At 45.6% G+C, this 17,437-nt stretch overlaps 1 protein-coding gene across 2 annotated transcripts in view; it reads left to right on the top strand.

The window, feature by feature from the left end:
* Nucleotides 1-17,437, top strand: part of TAMM41 (TAM41 mitochondrial translocator assembly and maintenance homolog) — a 108,058-nt gene that overhangs the window by 44,808 nt on the left and 45,813 nt on the right. The window contains exons 7-8 of one of the 2 annotated variants that reach the window (XM_060023071.1): nucleotides 646-708; nucleotides 10,107-10,351. In XM_060023071.1, coding sequence (XP_059879054.1) covers nucleotides 646-708; nucleotides 10,107-10,183 — 140 coding nt within the window. In that variant the 3' untranslated portion in view covers nucleotides 10,184-10,351. Of the gene's footprint in view, nucleotides 1-645; nucleotides 709-10,106; nucleotides 10,352-17,437 lie in introns of those variants that run through there. The other variant, XM_060023070.1, reaches the window with a different exon arrangement.

The raw sequence follows: 17,437 nt of genomic DNA, 5'->3' as shown, positions 1-17,437 counted from the left end.
TGAGCTTCCCCAGGGAGCAGCCTGGCCACCTGGCAGGATGCAAGTCACAGTGACGGTGTCACATGGAGAGACCTGCCCGTCGGGCAGAGCGGAGCATGTGCCTAGGGCGCTGGGTACCTTTTCTGAAGATACATGTGGAGGCGTGTCTTTTCTGGTCATGGTGTGAGTCCTTCTGCCTTTCTGCGGGCCTGAAGGACTGTCCCGCTGTCCTCACCGAGGAGTCCTCTGAGTGATTTCAGAATAAGTTTTCCTCCTAGGCAGAAACGTTTGGTGTTTTTTTTCCCAATCTTTCCACATCTTGGAATTGAGAGCCAGCAGACTTAAGCAGATTTAAAATGAAAAAAATGACCTTCAAGGGTCACCTAACCCACTGGTTGTAAGATGAGGCGTCCCAGACCCAGAGTGGGGCGGTCATTTGCTTGTGTTCACACAGCTGGTCAGCGACACAGCTGGTCGTTGACACAGCTGGCAGCTCCAGTCTCCTGGACCTCGATCCTGATACTCTTTTCACTGTCACTCTGACACCAGAGATAGATTTGCTGGTTTTATTGGATAGCTGGAAAGAATATTTAGTTTCAAGTTTTAAAAGTGTTAGGATGACTCACATCTGGCTTTTTTGGCATTGTTATTGTTTTTTTCTCACAGGGCTCTCAGCAATCGTGAGACCTTCCAGTATGAGACAGAGCACCAAAGGCATTTTCACTGCTGGTAAGAATTGTTAAAAATCCACACTTAACGTACCTGCTGGATTGAGCAGCCTCAGTGCTCCTGGTTAAAATGTAAAGCTTTATCTGTATCCTGCAAGTACTTGCGAAATGCTGAATTTTGATGGTCATAACCTAGGACACGGCAGTAACATATAGACAGGCAGATGGCGCTGTAATCCGGAGTCTGAGGTGCTGCTGGGAGGATTTGCTGCCCCTCTGCGTTTTCCCAGTTACTCCTTATGTGCAGGTTTCCCCTTGCGTTTTTATATCTGTGGGAGTTACACATGATATTGTTGCAAAAACAGCAGTACCTTGCCCTCCCCGCCGGCCAGTGTTCCTCTCCAGAGACAACCACTGCTGACTCTCCTGGTGGGTTATTTTTGTTTTCACTGCTGTTTCTCTGGATAATGAGCTTATATTGCTGCTTCTCCCCTTTTAATTTTAGGCATCATCTGTGGACTTCTCACTCTAGCAGATTAGAATTCAACTGCCCCCACCAACGCGCACACACACACCCCCGCACCCATCCCTCTGTGTTCCAGATATGGTTGTGCCGTAGCTTTAGTGAAGCCAATCTTGAGTTTCCATTGTCTGACTGTGTTACTGTGATTCATAGCTGAGCCATGTGATACACTTCTCCTTGCCTTCACAGCTTTCTTTTCCCACAGAGGCTGTCGTCACCTGTCTCATGTGAGGAACCCTGTTTCCTGTATCTGGTGTCTTTGATTTTTGTGGCGCACAGCCTCGTTTTGGTGAAGCGCACCATTCGGGAACTTCGTGGGAAAGGGGGCAGAGGAGGCAGATTTGGAGCCCACGTGTGGCCAAGCGTATCTTTAGTCCACCCTCACGCCTGACTGAGGCTCAGGCTGGAGATGATTAGAAATAGTTGTCCTTTAGAATTTTGATACCGTTGCTTCAATTATCTTCTCAGTTCTAGGAAGTTCTGATTCTTAATCCTTTGTGTATGTTCTTTGTGGAAGCCTTTTAGGTCTTCTTTTAACCCCAGGGCTCTGAAGTTTCTCAATGGTGTGTTTCGATGTGAGTCTGTTTTTATCTGTTACACTGAATACTCATTACCCTTCAGTTTGGAAACTCAGAGTATAAGAATATAGGAAAAATTTATTGTATTCGCTCTTCCCATCTGTTTTCTCTCTTCTCTTTCTGGAACGCCTTTTATTCAAACATTGGACCTCCTAGACTGGTCCTTTGGTTTTCTTTCTTTCGTGTCCTCTTTGTCCTTTTTTTTTTTTTTTTTTTTGCGGTACGCGGGCCTCTCACTGTTGTGCCCTCTCCCGTTGCGGAGCACAGGCTCCAGACGCGCAGGCTCAGCGGCCATGGCTCACGGGTCCAGCCGCTCCATGGCATGTGGGATCTTCCCGGACTGGAGCACGAACCCATGTCCCCTGCATCGGCAGGCAGACTCTCAACCACTGCGCCACCAGCGAAGCCCGATCTCTTTGTCCTTTTGCTTTGCTTTCTCCACTTGAGTTTCCATTGAGTTGTTTTATTTTTGTTATTTTAATTTCTAGGAGCTCTTCTCTTTTTTTGTTCTCTGAATATTCCTTCTTTTTTAAATTTAAAACATCCTGTTCTTGTGTTATGGGCTTAAACATTGGAACATATCTTTGGATATTGCCAAGTTGCCAAAGTGGTTTATCATTTTATCATCCCACTAGGGGTAAACGAAAGTTCTTGTTTCTCCCCATTCTTTCCAACACTTGGTACTGTCTGATGACAGACTTTTCCAGTTCAGTCTCTCTTTATGCAGCTGTCTACTGAGCATCACTTATGTGCTCGCCACGCAGGATACAGGGTGAACCCTGTACCATCCTGCCTTCAGAGGCTTCATCATCTAGAAGGGGAGATGGACACATAAATAGAAGTTTGCATTACTAGGGATAAATGGCACAGAGGGAACCTGAAGAAGGAGTGGTCTTTCAGCCTGATTCTGGTCCCTGGCTTGAGATTGCCAGGGAGCTGCACGATCACACCTCTTAAGGCCTCGCTTCGGTTGCCTGGGGACACAGCCAAATGTTGCCGTCCTGAATCTTTGGAAAGATTCAGCCCGTCCACAAAGGTTTAGTAGCACGTGTGCCAAACCTACTCAGCTGAAGATTGTCCTACCACTCAGGGGTGCATAGCTTTGCATTTCCAATTAAGATATTTATTTAATCTGTCTTCTTGCTGAGTTATCCTGGCAAGGCTGAAGATGAGGTACTTTTGTTTGCTTGGGTGGCTCAGGCTATTAATCTGTGTTTTGCATGATTGCACCTCCCTTACCATAATCCTTGGGTGAGGCTGGATGCTTCGGGTTTTTTTATTTTTGGCTTCCTGTGCTATAAGCAACTACTAGATTTATTGATTTTTTTTTTTTTTTTTTTAGTTGTGATAATGGTGGTGTTACGGGGTTAAAAAATCATTTTCTTGTGGAAATACATACTAACATATTTACAGATGAAATGACAGAATGTCTGAGAATTGCTTCAAAAGAAAACATGTTGGAGGGAAGTGGGTAAGGGTGGGGATGACTCGAGATTGGCTATGAGTTGATACATTGTTGAAGCTGGTGAACATACATGGGAACATAATATGCCATTCTTTTATAAGCTTGAATTCATCTCTAATAAAAGGTTTTTAAAAATCCACCCTCATCATCTCTATTTTTTTTTTTTTTTTTTTTTTTTGGCTGCATTGGGTCTTTGTTGCTGTGCATGGGCTTTCTCTAATTGTGGCGAGCAGGGGCTACTCTTCGTTGCAGTGTGCGGGCTTCTCAATGCGGTGGCTTCTCCTGTTGCGGAGCACGGGCTCTAGGCATGCGGGCTTCAGTAGTTGTGGCGTGCGGGCTCAGTAGTTGTGGTGCACGGGCTTCCTTGCTCCACAGCACGTGGAATCTTCCTGGACCAGGGCTCAAACCCATGTCCCCTGCATTGGTAGGCAGATTCTTAACCACTGTGCCACCAGGGAAGTTCTATCCACCCTCATCATCTCTTGACACGTCAACCTGAAATGGATCTTTGGTCCTCTTTCCTCTTGTTCTTCCTGGTTGCCAGCAGAGGGCAGTGGGTATCATCTCATGGAACCCGCAGCCCAGATTTCCTTGTGGCAGTGGAATGCCCAGTGCTGCCTCCTCTGAGTGCTCACTGATTTTCTCCCTTCCCCTCTAAAGATGTCTCATTGGATTGTGGAACCAGAGGGACAGAATGTCTGCAGCCTGCTCTGAGGTTGCAGGAATTGTGGAAGGTGATGCGCGTTCCTTCAGATTTCGCTGGGTTTGCTTACCCTGTGCTCTGGCTTCTCTGGTTTCTGGTGGTTGAGGGCTGTGATGAAGGTGGCCCAGGCCAAGGGCAGGGGTTTGCGAGCCTCAGAGATTAGGGTTCGAACTCCAGCTTAACTACTGTGACTTGGGTAAGTTACCTAATTTTTCTTAGTTTTAATTTCATAGAGATAATTATGCCTGCCTCACTGGGTTGTGAAAATTATATCTCAAGACATATAAGAGCACCAGCACTGTGCCTGGTCTTTCCTCTTTGGTATCATTACCTAAAGGCTTCCTGCCGTCTCTTTAGAACATGCCTCCTTGCATTTTCCTATTCAGCTAGCAGTAGCCCCGTCACTAGGTCTCCAGCTGGAGTAGACTAGCAACCGTAGGCCCTGAGTGGCTGGTTTACTCTTTCTCTGTCCTCTAACTTCACAGCAAGCGTCAGAACCTCTCTCTCCTGTGCGCTGCTCTTTAGAAGTCCTCTGGATGTGGCCATAATTGCTGTTGTTCTGCCTGGCTTGTGCTGGGTGCATCTTCCTGAAATCTCCCAAGTTCTGCCTCTGGTCAGGTTTTCAGCCAGCTGATGTATCACCTGCAGAGTGAGAAAATCCCGGGTTATTTGGTTGCACTTTTCCTCCTTTGTAGCTCTTATCACTCCTCCCCTCTGCAGCCAGCCACTCGTAGTGGGGGTAAAAAGGAAGGGTCTCCTTAGCTAGTGAATAACTTTTATATTCAAATATTGTTAAATTCAGAGAGAGCGAAGCTAAGATGGTGATAAGAAGGCCTTGGCTCAGAGTTGTAGTTCACGTCTTCGCTCTGTAACCTTGGTATGTTAACAGCCCTTCTTCCTTGAAATGAAGGGGATACTAATACCCAGCTCGTGGCATGTTGTGAGAGTGTCCAGTATGTACCCAGTACCTAGTAGGTGCTTTATAAACTTCAGTGAGTCTAGATCTAAGTATCAGTCTCTTCCTGGAAGAGATGGAAGCCAGGCTCTATGTCAGCCCAAAGGGTTGCCCTTTCTAATGAACTGTGTTGGGTGACACGGCAGGTGTCCTCATGTGGTCTGACACTCTGTCTGTGTTAGTTCCCTGAAATTCCCCTACCATCAGATATACCCATGTTCCAAGGTGAGTACAGAACTACTTCCAAAACCAAACACTGTTTTTCCCTTTAGCCTGGGAGTCGGTTATTGGCAAGATAATACTGACTTCTTAGACTGTGCTGTTAATGGAGCAGCGGTTTTTATCAGGGTCTCGGGGCAGCAGCTGCAGCGAGGCAGCTCGGGAGAGCAGGAGACTGTTTAGCCTCCTGGTCCTTGCCTGCGCCGCCCTGCAGGGCAGCAGCACACCGCATCATGGCTCAGCCCGGCCAAGCAAACATCACGTTCTGATCAGCCACAGCCGTTTATGTGTCTAACCTGAATGAGTAGAGAGGAGTGGAATTCTTTGCATCTTTGCGGGACGGCGGCGGGGAGCTTGGGGAGAAATGGGTCAGGGGCTTAGCAGTTAGACTGAGAAGGAAGCAGGAGCCAGACAGGGGAAGGCCTGTAAAAGCCTGAAGGGGAATCCAGAGTTTCACTGAGGGGAGAGGGAAGCCGCTGAAGGATTGTCGAAAGACGGCTGTAGCGAGAGGATAGAGAGCAGCTTGGAGGGAGGTGACGCTGTTGCTTGGGAAACTGATCGACTGCGGCTGCAGCCCGCCAGGTGAGGAGGCCTGGCCGCCCTGACTCAGGGTTTTGCAGGAGAGGCAGAGGAGAGATGCAGGCAATACTTGGAAGACGCATCCCCAGGTCTTGGTGATGGGAGGGATTTGGGCAGTGAAGCAGAGAGGAGTCAGAGAAGCTCCCAGGTTTCTGGCTTGGGGAGTGGAGGCGGAGGTGCCTTTCCTGGGGTGAGGGAACGTGGGGGAGGATGACAAGTTTAATCTTTGAAATATTGCTTTATTTTTCCCCACCTGACTTTCTGGTCAATCAGAATTCACTTTGGAGTCAAATACCTATTTACCTCTGTAGCTTCAAAAGATTCAACTTAAACAAGACAGGTTTAGTCTTGTGCCTAAAAAGATTCCGGCACGCCTCGGCCGGTCCTTACCAGCCCTTTCCTGAAAGTGATAGAATGTATCATTGATTATCTTCTCCTTCTCATCTCTTATAACTGAAACATTTTATCCCCATTTTTTGGTACCTACATGTTTCAATAAGAAGAACACATGATAATAAAGATTTTTCTGGTGATGTATTTATCACTTAAACCTGAAAGTTTTAAAAATAAAACTGCCTCAGAAAAGATTTTCTTTGTAGATGTAGCTAACTGTGGTTGGAAATTAACTGGAAGAATGTTTGAGGCTTGCTGATTTTCTCTCCTAAATATCTGAAATATAGGATTATGGGAAGGTAGAGACCTCTCACAACCTGGTCTCATCTCTGCCTCACATTGTTTCCTGGAGCATTTTGTCTGTCACTGGACCTATCAGTTTAAGGTCACGCAGGGAATTCATAGTATTACATATGTAGTGATTTTGCTGTAGGTAACGTGAAACATACTGGAAACCAACAGAAGAAAAACCTTAGGAGCCATGTATTAGAGTAGATTTCCGTTTGCTTCCAAAACAAAATCCTGACTTTGGTTACTAATCAGTGTTCATAACGACCAGCTTTAGGTAAATAAGGATCTGCCTAAACAGGATGTCGCTAAGGAGATGTTTGCACCTTTATCCTCTGGGGAAGGAACAAAGTCAACAATGATGGTTCTTAGAGTAGAGTTTCTCTCTTAGCAGGCTGTCTTCCTTCAAGACGCATTCTAAATGCAGACTTCCTAAGTCACCATCATCTTTAGAAAGGAAGCAGAAACCACACAAAAGCTCAGTGTCGGCCAAGTAGAAGTCTGTGGATTATAAACTCTGTGAGGGCAGAGACCAGGGCTGTTGTTCATACTGGTGTCCCGAACAACTAGCTCCGTGTCCCGTATGTGTTGGTGCCCAAGAAATGTCTGTTCAGTGTATTTCAGTGACTGAATAAATGGAAGATTCTGAATTTTCTGGTAGTAGGGAAAGTCTCCATATATACAGAAAAGTACACAAATCATAAATTTGGTGAATTTTCACAAAGTGAACAGACTCGTGAACCCAGTACCTAGATGAAGAACTAGAATAGGGCCAGTTCCCCCAGAACCCCACTGTGCCCTGTCCAGTCACTGCTCCTCCCCTACTCTCCTGACCTCTAATGCCGTGCTTCTGTTTTGCCCATTTTTGAACTTCATATAAATACGTACTCTCTCATGTCTTTCACTCCTTGTAACAGCAGTGAGATTCCTCGTGGTGTTGGGAGTAGTCCGTTTATTCTCATTGCATCCATCGTCTGACTAGAGCACAGTTCATCCCTTCTACTGTTGATGATCTCCCGGGTTGTTTCCAGTTTGGGGCTATTTCAGAGAGTCCTGCTATGCATGTTTTGGTACCTGTCTTCGAGCGAGCGTAGGTATGCATTTCTGTTAGGTTTTTAGTTGCGGGTGGAATTACTGTATCATAAAGTGTGTGAATGTCCAGTTGTGGTAGATACTACCTAACGAGTGTCTAGGTTACACGCCAAGCAGCAGAGTTCCTGCTGCAGTACCTCCGTGACCAGTGCTTGATAGCAGGTCTTTTTCTTTTTAGGCCCTCTGGTAGGTGAGTAGACGTATCATATTGGAGTTTTAACGTGCACTTTCCTGATGACCGATAAAGTTGAGCGTTTCTTCACATGCTTACATGGTCGGAGATCCTCTTTTGTGAAGTACCTATTCTACTTTTGCTCATTTTTCTTTTGAATTGTCTGCCTTTTTTTTTTTTTTTTTACACTGAAATCTCTGTATAGTGTGGATACAGGTCCTTCGTTGGACAAGTGGAATGCAAAAGTCCCCCACTCTAGAGCTTGTCGTCTCGCTGTCTTAATGGTGTCTTTTGATGAAAAGTGCTTAATCTTACTTAGTCCAGTTTATCAGTTTTGTCCTGTAAGGTTAGCAGCTTTTTGTGTCCTGTTTAGGAAATATTGCCTACTCCAAGTTCATGAAGTTTTGTCCTCCACCTTCGTTGCAACTAGAATATTAAGGCAGGATCCTTCCTTCTAATCTCTTGGTTCTTAACCTCTTGAAAATCCTGGTTCCCAGTGAGACTCTGACTAAAACTCTGGGCCCTCTGCACAGACATGCACACGTGCGCACACTCAGCAAACCTCCCTGCAGCTTCAGGGAGTTCTCAGACTGAGGCCTGTCTGTTGGCCCCTCGCTGGAGAACCCGTAACCTAGTCCAACCTGTCAGTTTGCAGATGAGGAAGTCAATGCCCAGAGACGGGGAGTCTCCCTGTCCCCAGCGGGGACTAACATTCCGCTCTCCTGACTCCCATTCCGGCGCCCTTGCCAGATCCGTCCCCGGCTGCAGCCGTCCTGAGAACATGTCTCTGGCAGAGCTGCCGAAGGGAGAGACTTCTTAATTAAGGGAGGTTTCTATCCACTAGCAGCAAAACATGGCTCCACAATGCCGCTCGTGGACTGTGGTGTATTTACCGTAAATGTTAAGCTCCCCAGAGTCTGTGAGGAAGGTTTGTGAAGCTGAGCTGGGACTCATTATGGTCGATGCCTCTTCCTCTCGCTGTGACTCAGTGCCCTGGAGTTGCCACGTTGACCCTTACTGTGTGCAGCTACCTTGGTGTCTTGATCGGTTCTGCCTGGAATTTTAAAAAGCACCTTACGTAATAAGATTCCAGTCCCAGTGCTCGAGTGGGTGAGGTTTACCAGAGTGGTTGCTCCAGGGAGAAAATTAAAACGGGTGGAGGCAGGAAAAGGAGCTCTGAGTTTCTTGACGAGTCTCAGTTTGCAGGAGTCGGTCAGTGGACAAGCGAGGCCACAGCTTCTAGAAGCATTCACTAATGACTTTATCGGTGCCCTGCCTTTTTACCTGCCGCTGCCTGCAGTGGCGTCGTAAAAGGTCCTAAGTGCATGAGGCGGCCTACAGGTAACATGATCAAGTATTTTTGAGAGCGCTTACACGCCAGTGCTCAGAGCCTCCGGAACCAGTCCTGTTATACCTTGTGAGCGGTGCCCACACTACATGTCACACCTGCAGCGCAGACCACGGTCTGGATCCCAGGGTGAAAAAGACTGTTCGGATCTTTGGGCCACACCCTGAAACACAGACTGAATGATCTCATCCTCAGCACAAAGAAGGTCAAGCCCGTAACACCGTCTGCAAATGGGATCCTGTGAGTCCCGACAGATAGCAGCACCTCGCTTAGTCCATGCCGTCGGACTTCTTTCCCGTAAACTCCCCCGAGAGCCTCTCCTCTGGTTTCATCAGGCACTTGTGACTCAGTAGATGGGGTGCTGGAAGGGCAGGTGTCTCAACAAGGTACATCTGTTCCATCACTGCAGGTGTTTACTGAGCACCTGCTGTGTGCCGGGTGCTGCACTAAGTAATGGGGAACCCGGGATGAATAGGACAAGGTCCCTGTCCTCAAGGAGCTCCCGGTGTAGGCAGAGGGACAGGAGAGCACTGTGCAGTGTGGTGAGTGCTGAGCTGGGCGTCAGCACAGGCACCGTGGGACCAGGAGGAACAGTGGCTGAATCGGCTGGGGAGCCCGGTGCTTCCAGGGGAAAAATCTGAACGGGATCGCGGCGTCTACCAGGCAGGGTGTGGTGGGAACGCCCTTCACCGCGGGCAAACTGGCGTCACACGCAGGGACATGGCAGCAGTGCGCTGGGGGTGGTTGGGAGGCATCGGGGGCTAGAAAGGGGGCCAAGGACGCTCACTTACATATGGCGTCTTGTCTTTGCCTTCCTTTCTCCTCCTTTTTCAAAGAGCTGCTAAATTCAGAGGTTGCAGCATGCTCCTATCTGAAAGGACTCCCTTACCCCAGAAGCTTGGGTGCCTTTGGCATCCATATCACTGCTTCAGCAGATGCGGAAATCACTCTTTTCCCTCCCGTTGATCACGATGGCCCCCAGGGTCTCCTGGACCCTGTCAGGCCCCCAGGCTCTCCTGGAACCCCAGTCAGCCCATCGCTGTTCTACTCCAAAGATGAGTCTGATCCGAATACCACAGGACCTCCACTGAGCATCTACTCAGTAAGCCTCAGTGTTCTTACTCTCTCTTCTTTTCTCTTTTAGGCCTGAAGAAATCAATGATTTATAGTTCTCTAAAACTGCGTAAAATGTGGAAAGGATGGCTGAGAAAAACATCCTGATTTTGCTTGCTTTTATCTATGTTATGTGTAGCTGAATAAAATGATCCTTTTTGACAGAACAGCGTCTGTTACTCTGACCTATTTGGTTGAATTTGAAGAGGTCTTGGTTTGCATGATACTGTACTGGATTTTGGAAATGTATGCGTCAGACCTTTATCCGGGGGGAACCAATACCTTTGAGGACTCAGCATGAGAAGAGTCCTCGTTACACACAGCACCATCTGGGCCCTGCTTTCCTGAGAGCTTCGGCTGTGGTCTGTTCGGCAACGAGGGTCAGAGGTCTAAGTGGCGGTGCACGCGCTGTGGACCGGCAGCCCCGTGCTAGGGCAGGAGCTTTGGCTCTGTCTGCCTCGGCTCCATCCGCTCACTCGGTTTTCTCCAGTGAGAGCTCCAGTCAGCATCTTCCTGGATCTGGGTGTTTAACATTTCTCCTTGTTCTCCATGAGGGTGTGTGGCAGTGACTCAAGTGAGGAACCTGCAACAGACCGGTGCAGAGCTTTCCCATGTAACAGGAGCGTTTGGGGAGCAGGAAAGGACAAAGGACTCATCAGCTCAAAGAACTGGAAAGTCAGAGGTTGGTGGGCTTCAGAGTTGGATTGATTTAGGGGGTTAACAGACCAATTTCTGTCCTTTCTCCATCCTTTGCCACATTGACATCACACTAAGGCCAGCTCTCCTCTTAACTCTGAGACCCCTGACAACAGCCTCAAGGGCTGTGTGCACCCCCATCTGCATCTGGGGAGACAGGGGGAGTTCCTTTCAGAAGCCCTCTTAGAAAAGCAACAGAACTGCAACAGTTCCCAGCAAGCCTCTGTCTGGATTCCTGGGCCCTAATGGGTAACTTGCCCATCACTGCACCAGGAATGGCCGGGGGGAACCAGGCCAAGGAGCTTGGACCTGAGCCTGCCTCCCCTCCAGCTCATGGGCTGCAGGATGAGCTGACAGATGGATGGAAATGGGGGGATGGGGGGGAGGCAGCGTCTGTTCCCTCACCTGGCACATCATCTCTTCAGTCCAAGCTCAGGTTTTGTCTTTCTTTTCTCAGATTGTCTCTACCTCACCCTGTTTCCATTGCCCAGTGCTCTAGTGCAGACCCTTAGGTTCTTTTGAAAATTTGAACAATAGTTTTCTACTAATTTTTTCTACCTTTGGGTTCAGCTCATTCCAACCCAAAAGAGCTCAGGCTTAAGATATGACCAAACTGGGTTGAATCTTCGCTCCACTGCTGACTAGCTTTGTGACTTTGGGCAAGTTATTTAGTGTCTCTGAAGAGTTTTACCATCTCTGAAAAGGGAATAACAGTACAGACCTCCTTGGGCTGTAGTGAAAGTCCTGCAAGCCAAGTGTCCTATGTACTAGGACACTGCCTGGTAGCATTCAGTAAATGTCACTTCTGTCATTACTTTCTATTATTGTTTTTGTTACTGTTTTCTTCTGCAAGTGTTTTTGTTTTATTGGGTCAGGTTCTTCCTCAAGAAGCTAAAATGATTCCCCACTGCTTATGGGATAAAATAAGTATTTCTCATCAGCCTTGGTCAGTTCGGGCTGCCATGACAGATACCACACATTGGTTGGCTTATAAACAGCAGAAATTGATTTTTCACAGTTCTGGGGCCTGGAAGTCTGAGACCAGGTTTGCTGATATGGTCGGTTTCTGGTGAGAGCTTCTTCCTAGTTGCAGAGGCCTGTTTTCCCAGTGTCTTCTCTCACAGTGCAGCCAGCAGACCCAAAGCAAGGTCTCATGTTTCTTCTTATAAGGATACTAATCCCATTCATGAGGGTTCCACCCTCATGACCATGTTACCTGCCAAAGGCCCCACCTCTGAACATCATCACATTGGGGGTAGGGGTGGTGAGAGAATTCTGAGGGAACACAAACATTCAATCCATAACAAGATTATTCAAGACCTATAAGCTACAAAGTTGGTTCAAGATGGTGGAGTAGAAGAACGTGTGCTCACTCCCTCTTGCGAGAGCACTGGAATTACAACTAACTGCTGAACAGTCATCTATAGGAAGACACTGGAACTCACCAAAAAAGATACCCCACACGCAAAGACAAAGGAGAACCGCAGTGAGACGGTAGGAGGGGTGCAATCACAATAAAATCAAATCCCATAACCGCTGGGTGGGTGACTCACAGACTGGAGAACACTTATACCACAGAAGTCCACCCACTGGAGTGAAGGTTCTGAGCCCCACATCAGACTCCCCAACCTGGGGATCTGGCGACAGGAGGAGGAATTCCCAGAGAATCAGACTGCGACGGCTAGCGGGATTTGATTGCAGGATTTCAGCAGGACTGGGGGAAACAGAGACTCCACTCTTGGAGGGCACACACAAAGTAGTGTGTGCATCGGGACCCAGGGGAAGGAGCAGTGACACCATAGGAGTCTGAACCAACCTACCAGCTACTGTTGGAGGGTCTCCTGCAGAGGCCGGGGGTGGCTGTGGCTCACCATGGGGACAAGGACACTGGCAGCAGAAGCTCTGGGAAGTACTCATTGGCGTGAGCCCTGCCGGACTTGAGTCTGCCATTAACCCCACCAAAGAGCCTGTAGCCTCCAGTGCTGAGTCACCTCAGGCCAAACAACCAACAGGGAGGGAATGCAGCCCCACCCATCAGCAGACAAGTGGATTAAAGTTTTACTGAACTCTGGCCACCACCAGTCCCTCCCATCAGGAAGCTTGCACAAGCCTCTTAGATAGCCTCATCCACCAGAGGGCAGATCACAAAAGCAAGAAGACCCAGAATCCTGCAGCCTGTGGAACAAAAACCACATTCACAGAAAGACAGACGAAATGAAAAGGCGGAGGATTATGTACCAGATGAAGGAACAAGATAAAACCCCAGAGAAACAACTAAATGAAGTGGAGCTAGGAAACCTTCCAGAAAAAGAATTCAGAATAATGATAGTGAAGATGATCCAGGACCTTGGAAAAAGAATGGAGGCAAAGATTGAGAAGATGCAAGAAATGTTTAACAAAGACCTGGAAGAATTACAGAACAAACACCTAGAAGAATTAAAGAACAAACAAACAGAGATAAACAATACAATAACTGAAATGAAAAATACACTAGAAGGGATCAATAGCAGAATAACTGAGGCAGAAGAACAGATAAGTGACTTGGAAGACAGAATGGTGAAATTCACTGCCACGGAACAGAATAAAGAAAAAAGAATGAAAAGAAATGAAGACAACCTAAGAGACCTCGGGGACAGCATTTAACGCACCAACATTCGCATTATAGGGGTCCCAGAAGGAGAAGAGAGAGAGAAAGGACCTGAGAAAATATTTGAAGAGATTATAATCAAAAACTTCCCTAACATGGGAAAGGAAATAGCCACCCAAGTCCAGGAAATGCAGAGAGTCCCAGGCAGGATAAACCCAAGGAGAAACACGCCAAGACACATAGTAATCAAATTGACAAAGAAAAATTATTAAAAGCAACAAGGGAAAAATGACAGATAACATACATGGGAACTCCCATAAGGTTAACAGCTGATTTCTCAGCAGAAGCTCTACAAGCCAGAAGGGAGTGGCATGATATATTTAAAGTGATGAAAGGGAAGAACTTAGAACCAAGATTACTGTACCTGGCAAGGATATCATTCAGATTTGATGGAGAAGTCAAAAGCTTTACAGATAAGCAAAAGCTAAGAGAATTCAGCACCACCAAACCATGTACAACAAATGCTAAAGGAACCTCTCTAAGTGGGAAACAGAAGAGAAGAAAAGGACCTACACAAACAAACTCAAAACAATTAGAAAATGGTAATAAGAACATACATATCAATAATTACCTTAAACATGAATGGATTAAATCCTCCAACTAAAAGACACAGGCTCACTGAATGGATACAAAAACAATACCCATATATATGCTGTCTACAAGAGACCCACTTCAGACCTAGGGATACATACAGACTGAAAGTGAGTGGATAGAAAAAGATATTCCATGCAATGGAAATCAAAAGAAAGCTGGAGTAGCAATACTCCTGTCAGATAAAATAGATGTTAAAATAAAGAATGTTACAAGAGACAAGGAAGAACACTACATAATGATCAAGGGATCAATCCAAGAAGAAGATATAACAATTATAAATATATATGCATGCAACATAGGAAAACCTCAATACATAAGGCAAATGCCAACAGCTATAAAAGAAGAAATCGACAGTAACACAATAATAGTGGGGGACTTTAACACCTCACTTACACCAATGGACAGATGATCCAGACAGAAAATAAATAAGGAAACACAAGCTTTAAATGACACAATAGACCAGATAGATTTAATTGATATTTATAGGACATTCCATCCAAAAACAGCAGATTACACTTCCTTCTCAAGTGCACACGGAACACTCTCCAGGATAGATCACATCTTGGGTCACAAATCAAGCCTCAGTAAATTTAAGAAAATTGAATTCATATCAAGAATCTTTTCTGACCACAATGCTATGAGATAAGAAATAAATTACAGGGGAAAAAATGTAATAACACAAATACATGGAGGCTAAACAATATACTACTGAATAACCAAGAGATCACTGAAGAAATCAAAGAGGAAATCAAAAAATACCTCAAGACAAATGACAACGAAAACATGATGATCCAAAACCTGTGGGATGCAGCAAAAGCAGTTCTAAGAGGGAAGTTTATAGCATTACAGTGCTACCTCAAGAAAAAGAAAAATCTCAAATAAACAATCTAACCTTACACCTAAAGGAACTAGAGAAAGAAGAACAAACAAAACCCAAAGTTAGTAGAAGGAAAGAAATCATAAAGATCAGAGCAGAAATAAATGAAATAGAAACAAAGAAAACAATAGCAAAGATCAATAAAACTAAAAGCTGGTTCTTTGAGAAGATATACAAAACTGATAAACCTTTAGCCAGACTCATCAAGTGAAAAGAGAGAGAGGACTCAAATCAATAAAATTAGAAATGAAAAAGGAGAAGTTACAATGGACACCAGAGAAATAGAAAGCCTCCTAAGAGACTACTACAAGCAACTCTATGCAAATAAAATGGGCAACCTGAAAGAAATGGACAAATTATTAGAAAGGTATAACCTTCCAAGACTGAACCAGGAAGAAACAGAAAATCTGAACAACCAGTCACAAGTAATGAAATTGAAACTGTGATTAAAAATCTTCCAAGAAAAAAAAGTCCAGGACCAGATGGCTTCACAGGTGAATTCTATCAAACATTTACAGAAGAGCTAACACCAATCCTTCTCAAACTCTTCCAAAAAATTGCAGAGGAAGGAACACTCCCAAACTCCTTCTACAAGGCCACCATCACCCTGATACCAAAATCAGACAAAGGTACTACAAAAAAAATTACAGACCGATATCACTGATGAATACAGATGCAAAAATCCTCAACAAAATACTAGCAAACAGAATCCAACAACACATTAAAAGGATCATACACCATGATCAAGTGGGATTTATCCCAGGGATGCAAGGATTCTTCAATATACGCAGATCAGTCAACGGATACGCCATACTAACAATTTGAAGAATAAAAACCATATGATCATCTCAATAGATGCAGAAAAAGCTTTTGAGAAAATTTAACACCCATTTATGATAAAAACTCTCCGGAAAGTGGGCACAGAGGGAACCTACCTCAACATAATAAAGGCCATATATGACAAACCCACAGCAAACATCATTCTGAATGGTGAAAAACTGAAAGCATTTGCTCTAAGATCAGGAACAAGACAAGGATGTCCACTCTCACCACTCTTATTCTACATAGTTTTGGAAGTCCTAGCCAGCGGCAATCAGAGTTTAAAAAGAAATAAAAGGAATACAAATGGGAAAAGAAGAAGTAAAACTGTCACTGTTTGCAGATGACATGAGACTATACATAGAGAATCCTAAAGATACCACCAGAAAACTACTAGAGCTAATCAGTGAATTTGGTAAAGTTGCAGGATACAAAATTAATGCACAGAAATCTCTTGCATTCCTAGGGACTTCCCTGGAAGTGGCGCAGTGGTTAAGAATCCGCCTGCCAATGCAGGGGACATGGGTTCGATCCCTGGTCTGGGAAGATCCCACATGCCACGGAGCAACTAAGCCCGTGTGCCACAACTACTGAGCCTGCATTCTAGAGCCTGAGTGCCACAACTACTGAGCCTGCGTTCTAGAGCCCGCGTGCCACAGCTACTGAAGCCTGCACACCTAGAGCCTGTGCTCCGCAACAAGCTAAGCCACCGCAATGAGAAGCACACGCACCACAACAAAGAGTAGCCCCACTCGCCACAACTAGAGAAAGCCTGCACACAGCAACGAAGATCCAACACAGCCAAAACTAAATAAATAAATTTATTTAAAAAAAAGAAATAGGGCTTCCCTGGTGGCGCAGTGGTTGGGAGTCCGCCTGCCGATGCAGGGGACATGGGTTCGTGCCCCAGTCCGGGAAGATCTCACATGCCGCAGAGCAGCTAGGCCCGTGAGCCATGGCCGCTGAGCCTGCGCGTCTGGAGCCTGTGCTCCGCAACGGGAGAGGCCACAGCGGTGAGAGGCCCGTGTACCGCAAAAAAAAAATAAAAGAAAAATAAATAAATAAAAGAAATAAAATAAATCTCTTGCATTCCTATACACTAACAATGAAAGATCAGAAAGAGAAATTAAGGAAACAATCCCATTCACCATTGCAACAAAAAGAATAAAATATCCAGGAATAAACCTACCTAAGGAGGTACTGTACTCAGAAAACTGTAAGACACTTATGAAAGAAATCAAAGATGGCACAAACAGATGGAGAGATATACCATGTTCTTGGATTGGAAGAATCAATATTTTGAAAATGACTGTACTCCCCAAAGCAATCTACAGATTCAATGCAATCCCTATCAAATTACCAATGGCATTTTTTACAGAAGTAGAACAAAAAATCTTAAAATTTGTATGGAGACACAAAAGACCCCAAATAGCCATAGCAGTCTTGAGGGAAAAAAATGAAGCTGGAGGAATCAGACTCCCTGACTTCAGACTATACTACAAAGCTACAGTAATCAAGACAATATGGTACTGGCACAAAAACAGAAATATAGATCAATGGAACAGGACAGAAAGGCCAGAGATGAACCCCCACACCTATGGTTAACTAATATATGACAAAGGAAGCAAGGATATACAATGGAGAAAAGACAGTGTGTTCAATAAGTGGTGCTGGGAAAACTGGACAACTACATGTAAAAGAATGAAATTAGAACACTCCCTAACAGCAT

This window comes from Delphinus delphis, chromosome 10, assembly GCF_949987515.2.
Source record: "Delphinus delphis chromosome 10, mDelDel1.2, whole genome shotgun sequence".
Taxonomy (NCBI): Eukaryota; Metazoa; Chordata; class Mammalia; order Artiodactyla; family Delphinidae; genus Delphinus; species Delphinus delphis.
This window is presented reverse-complemented; position numbering and strand designations above follow the sequence as displayed.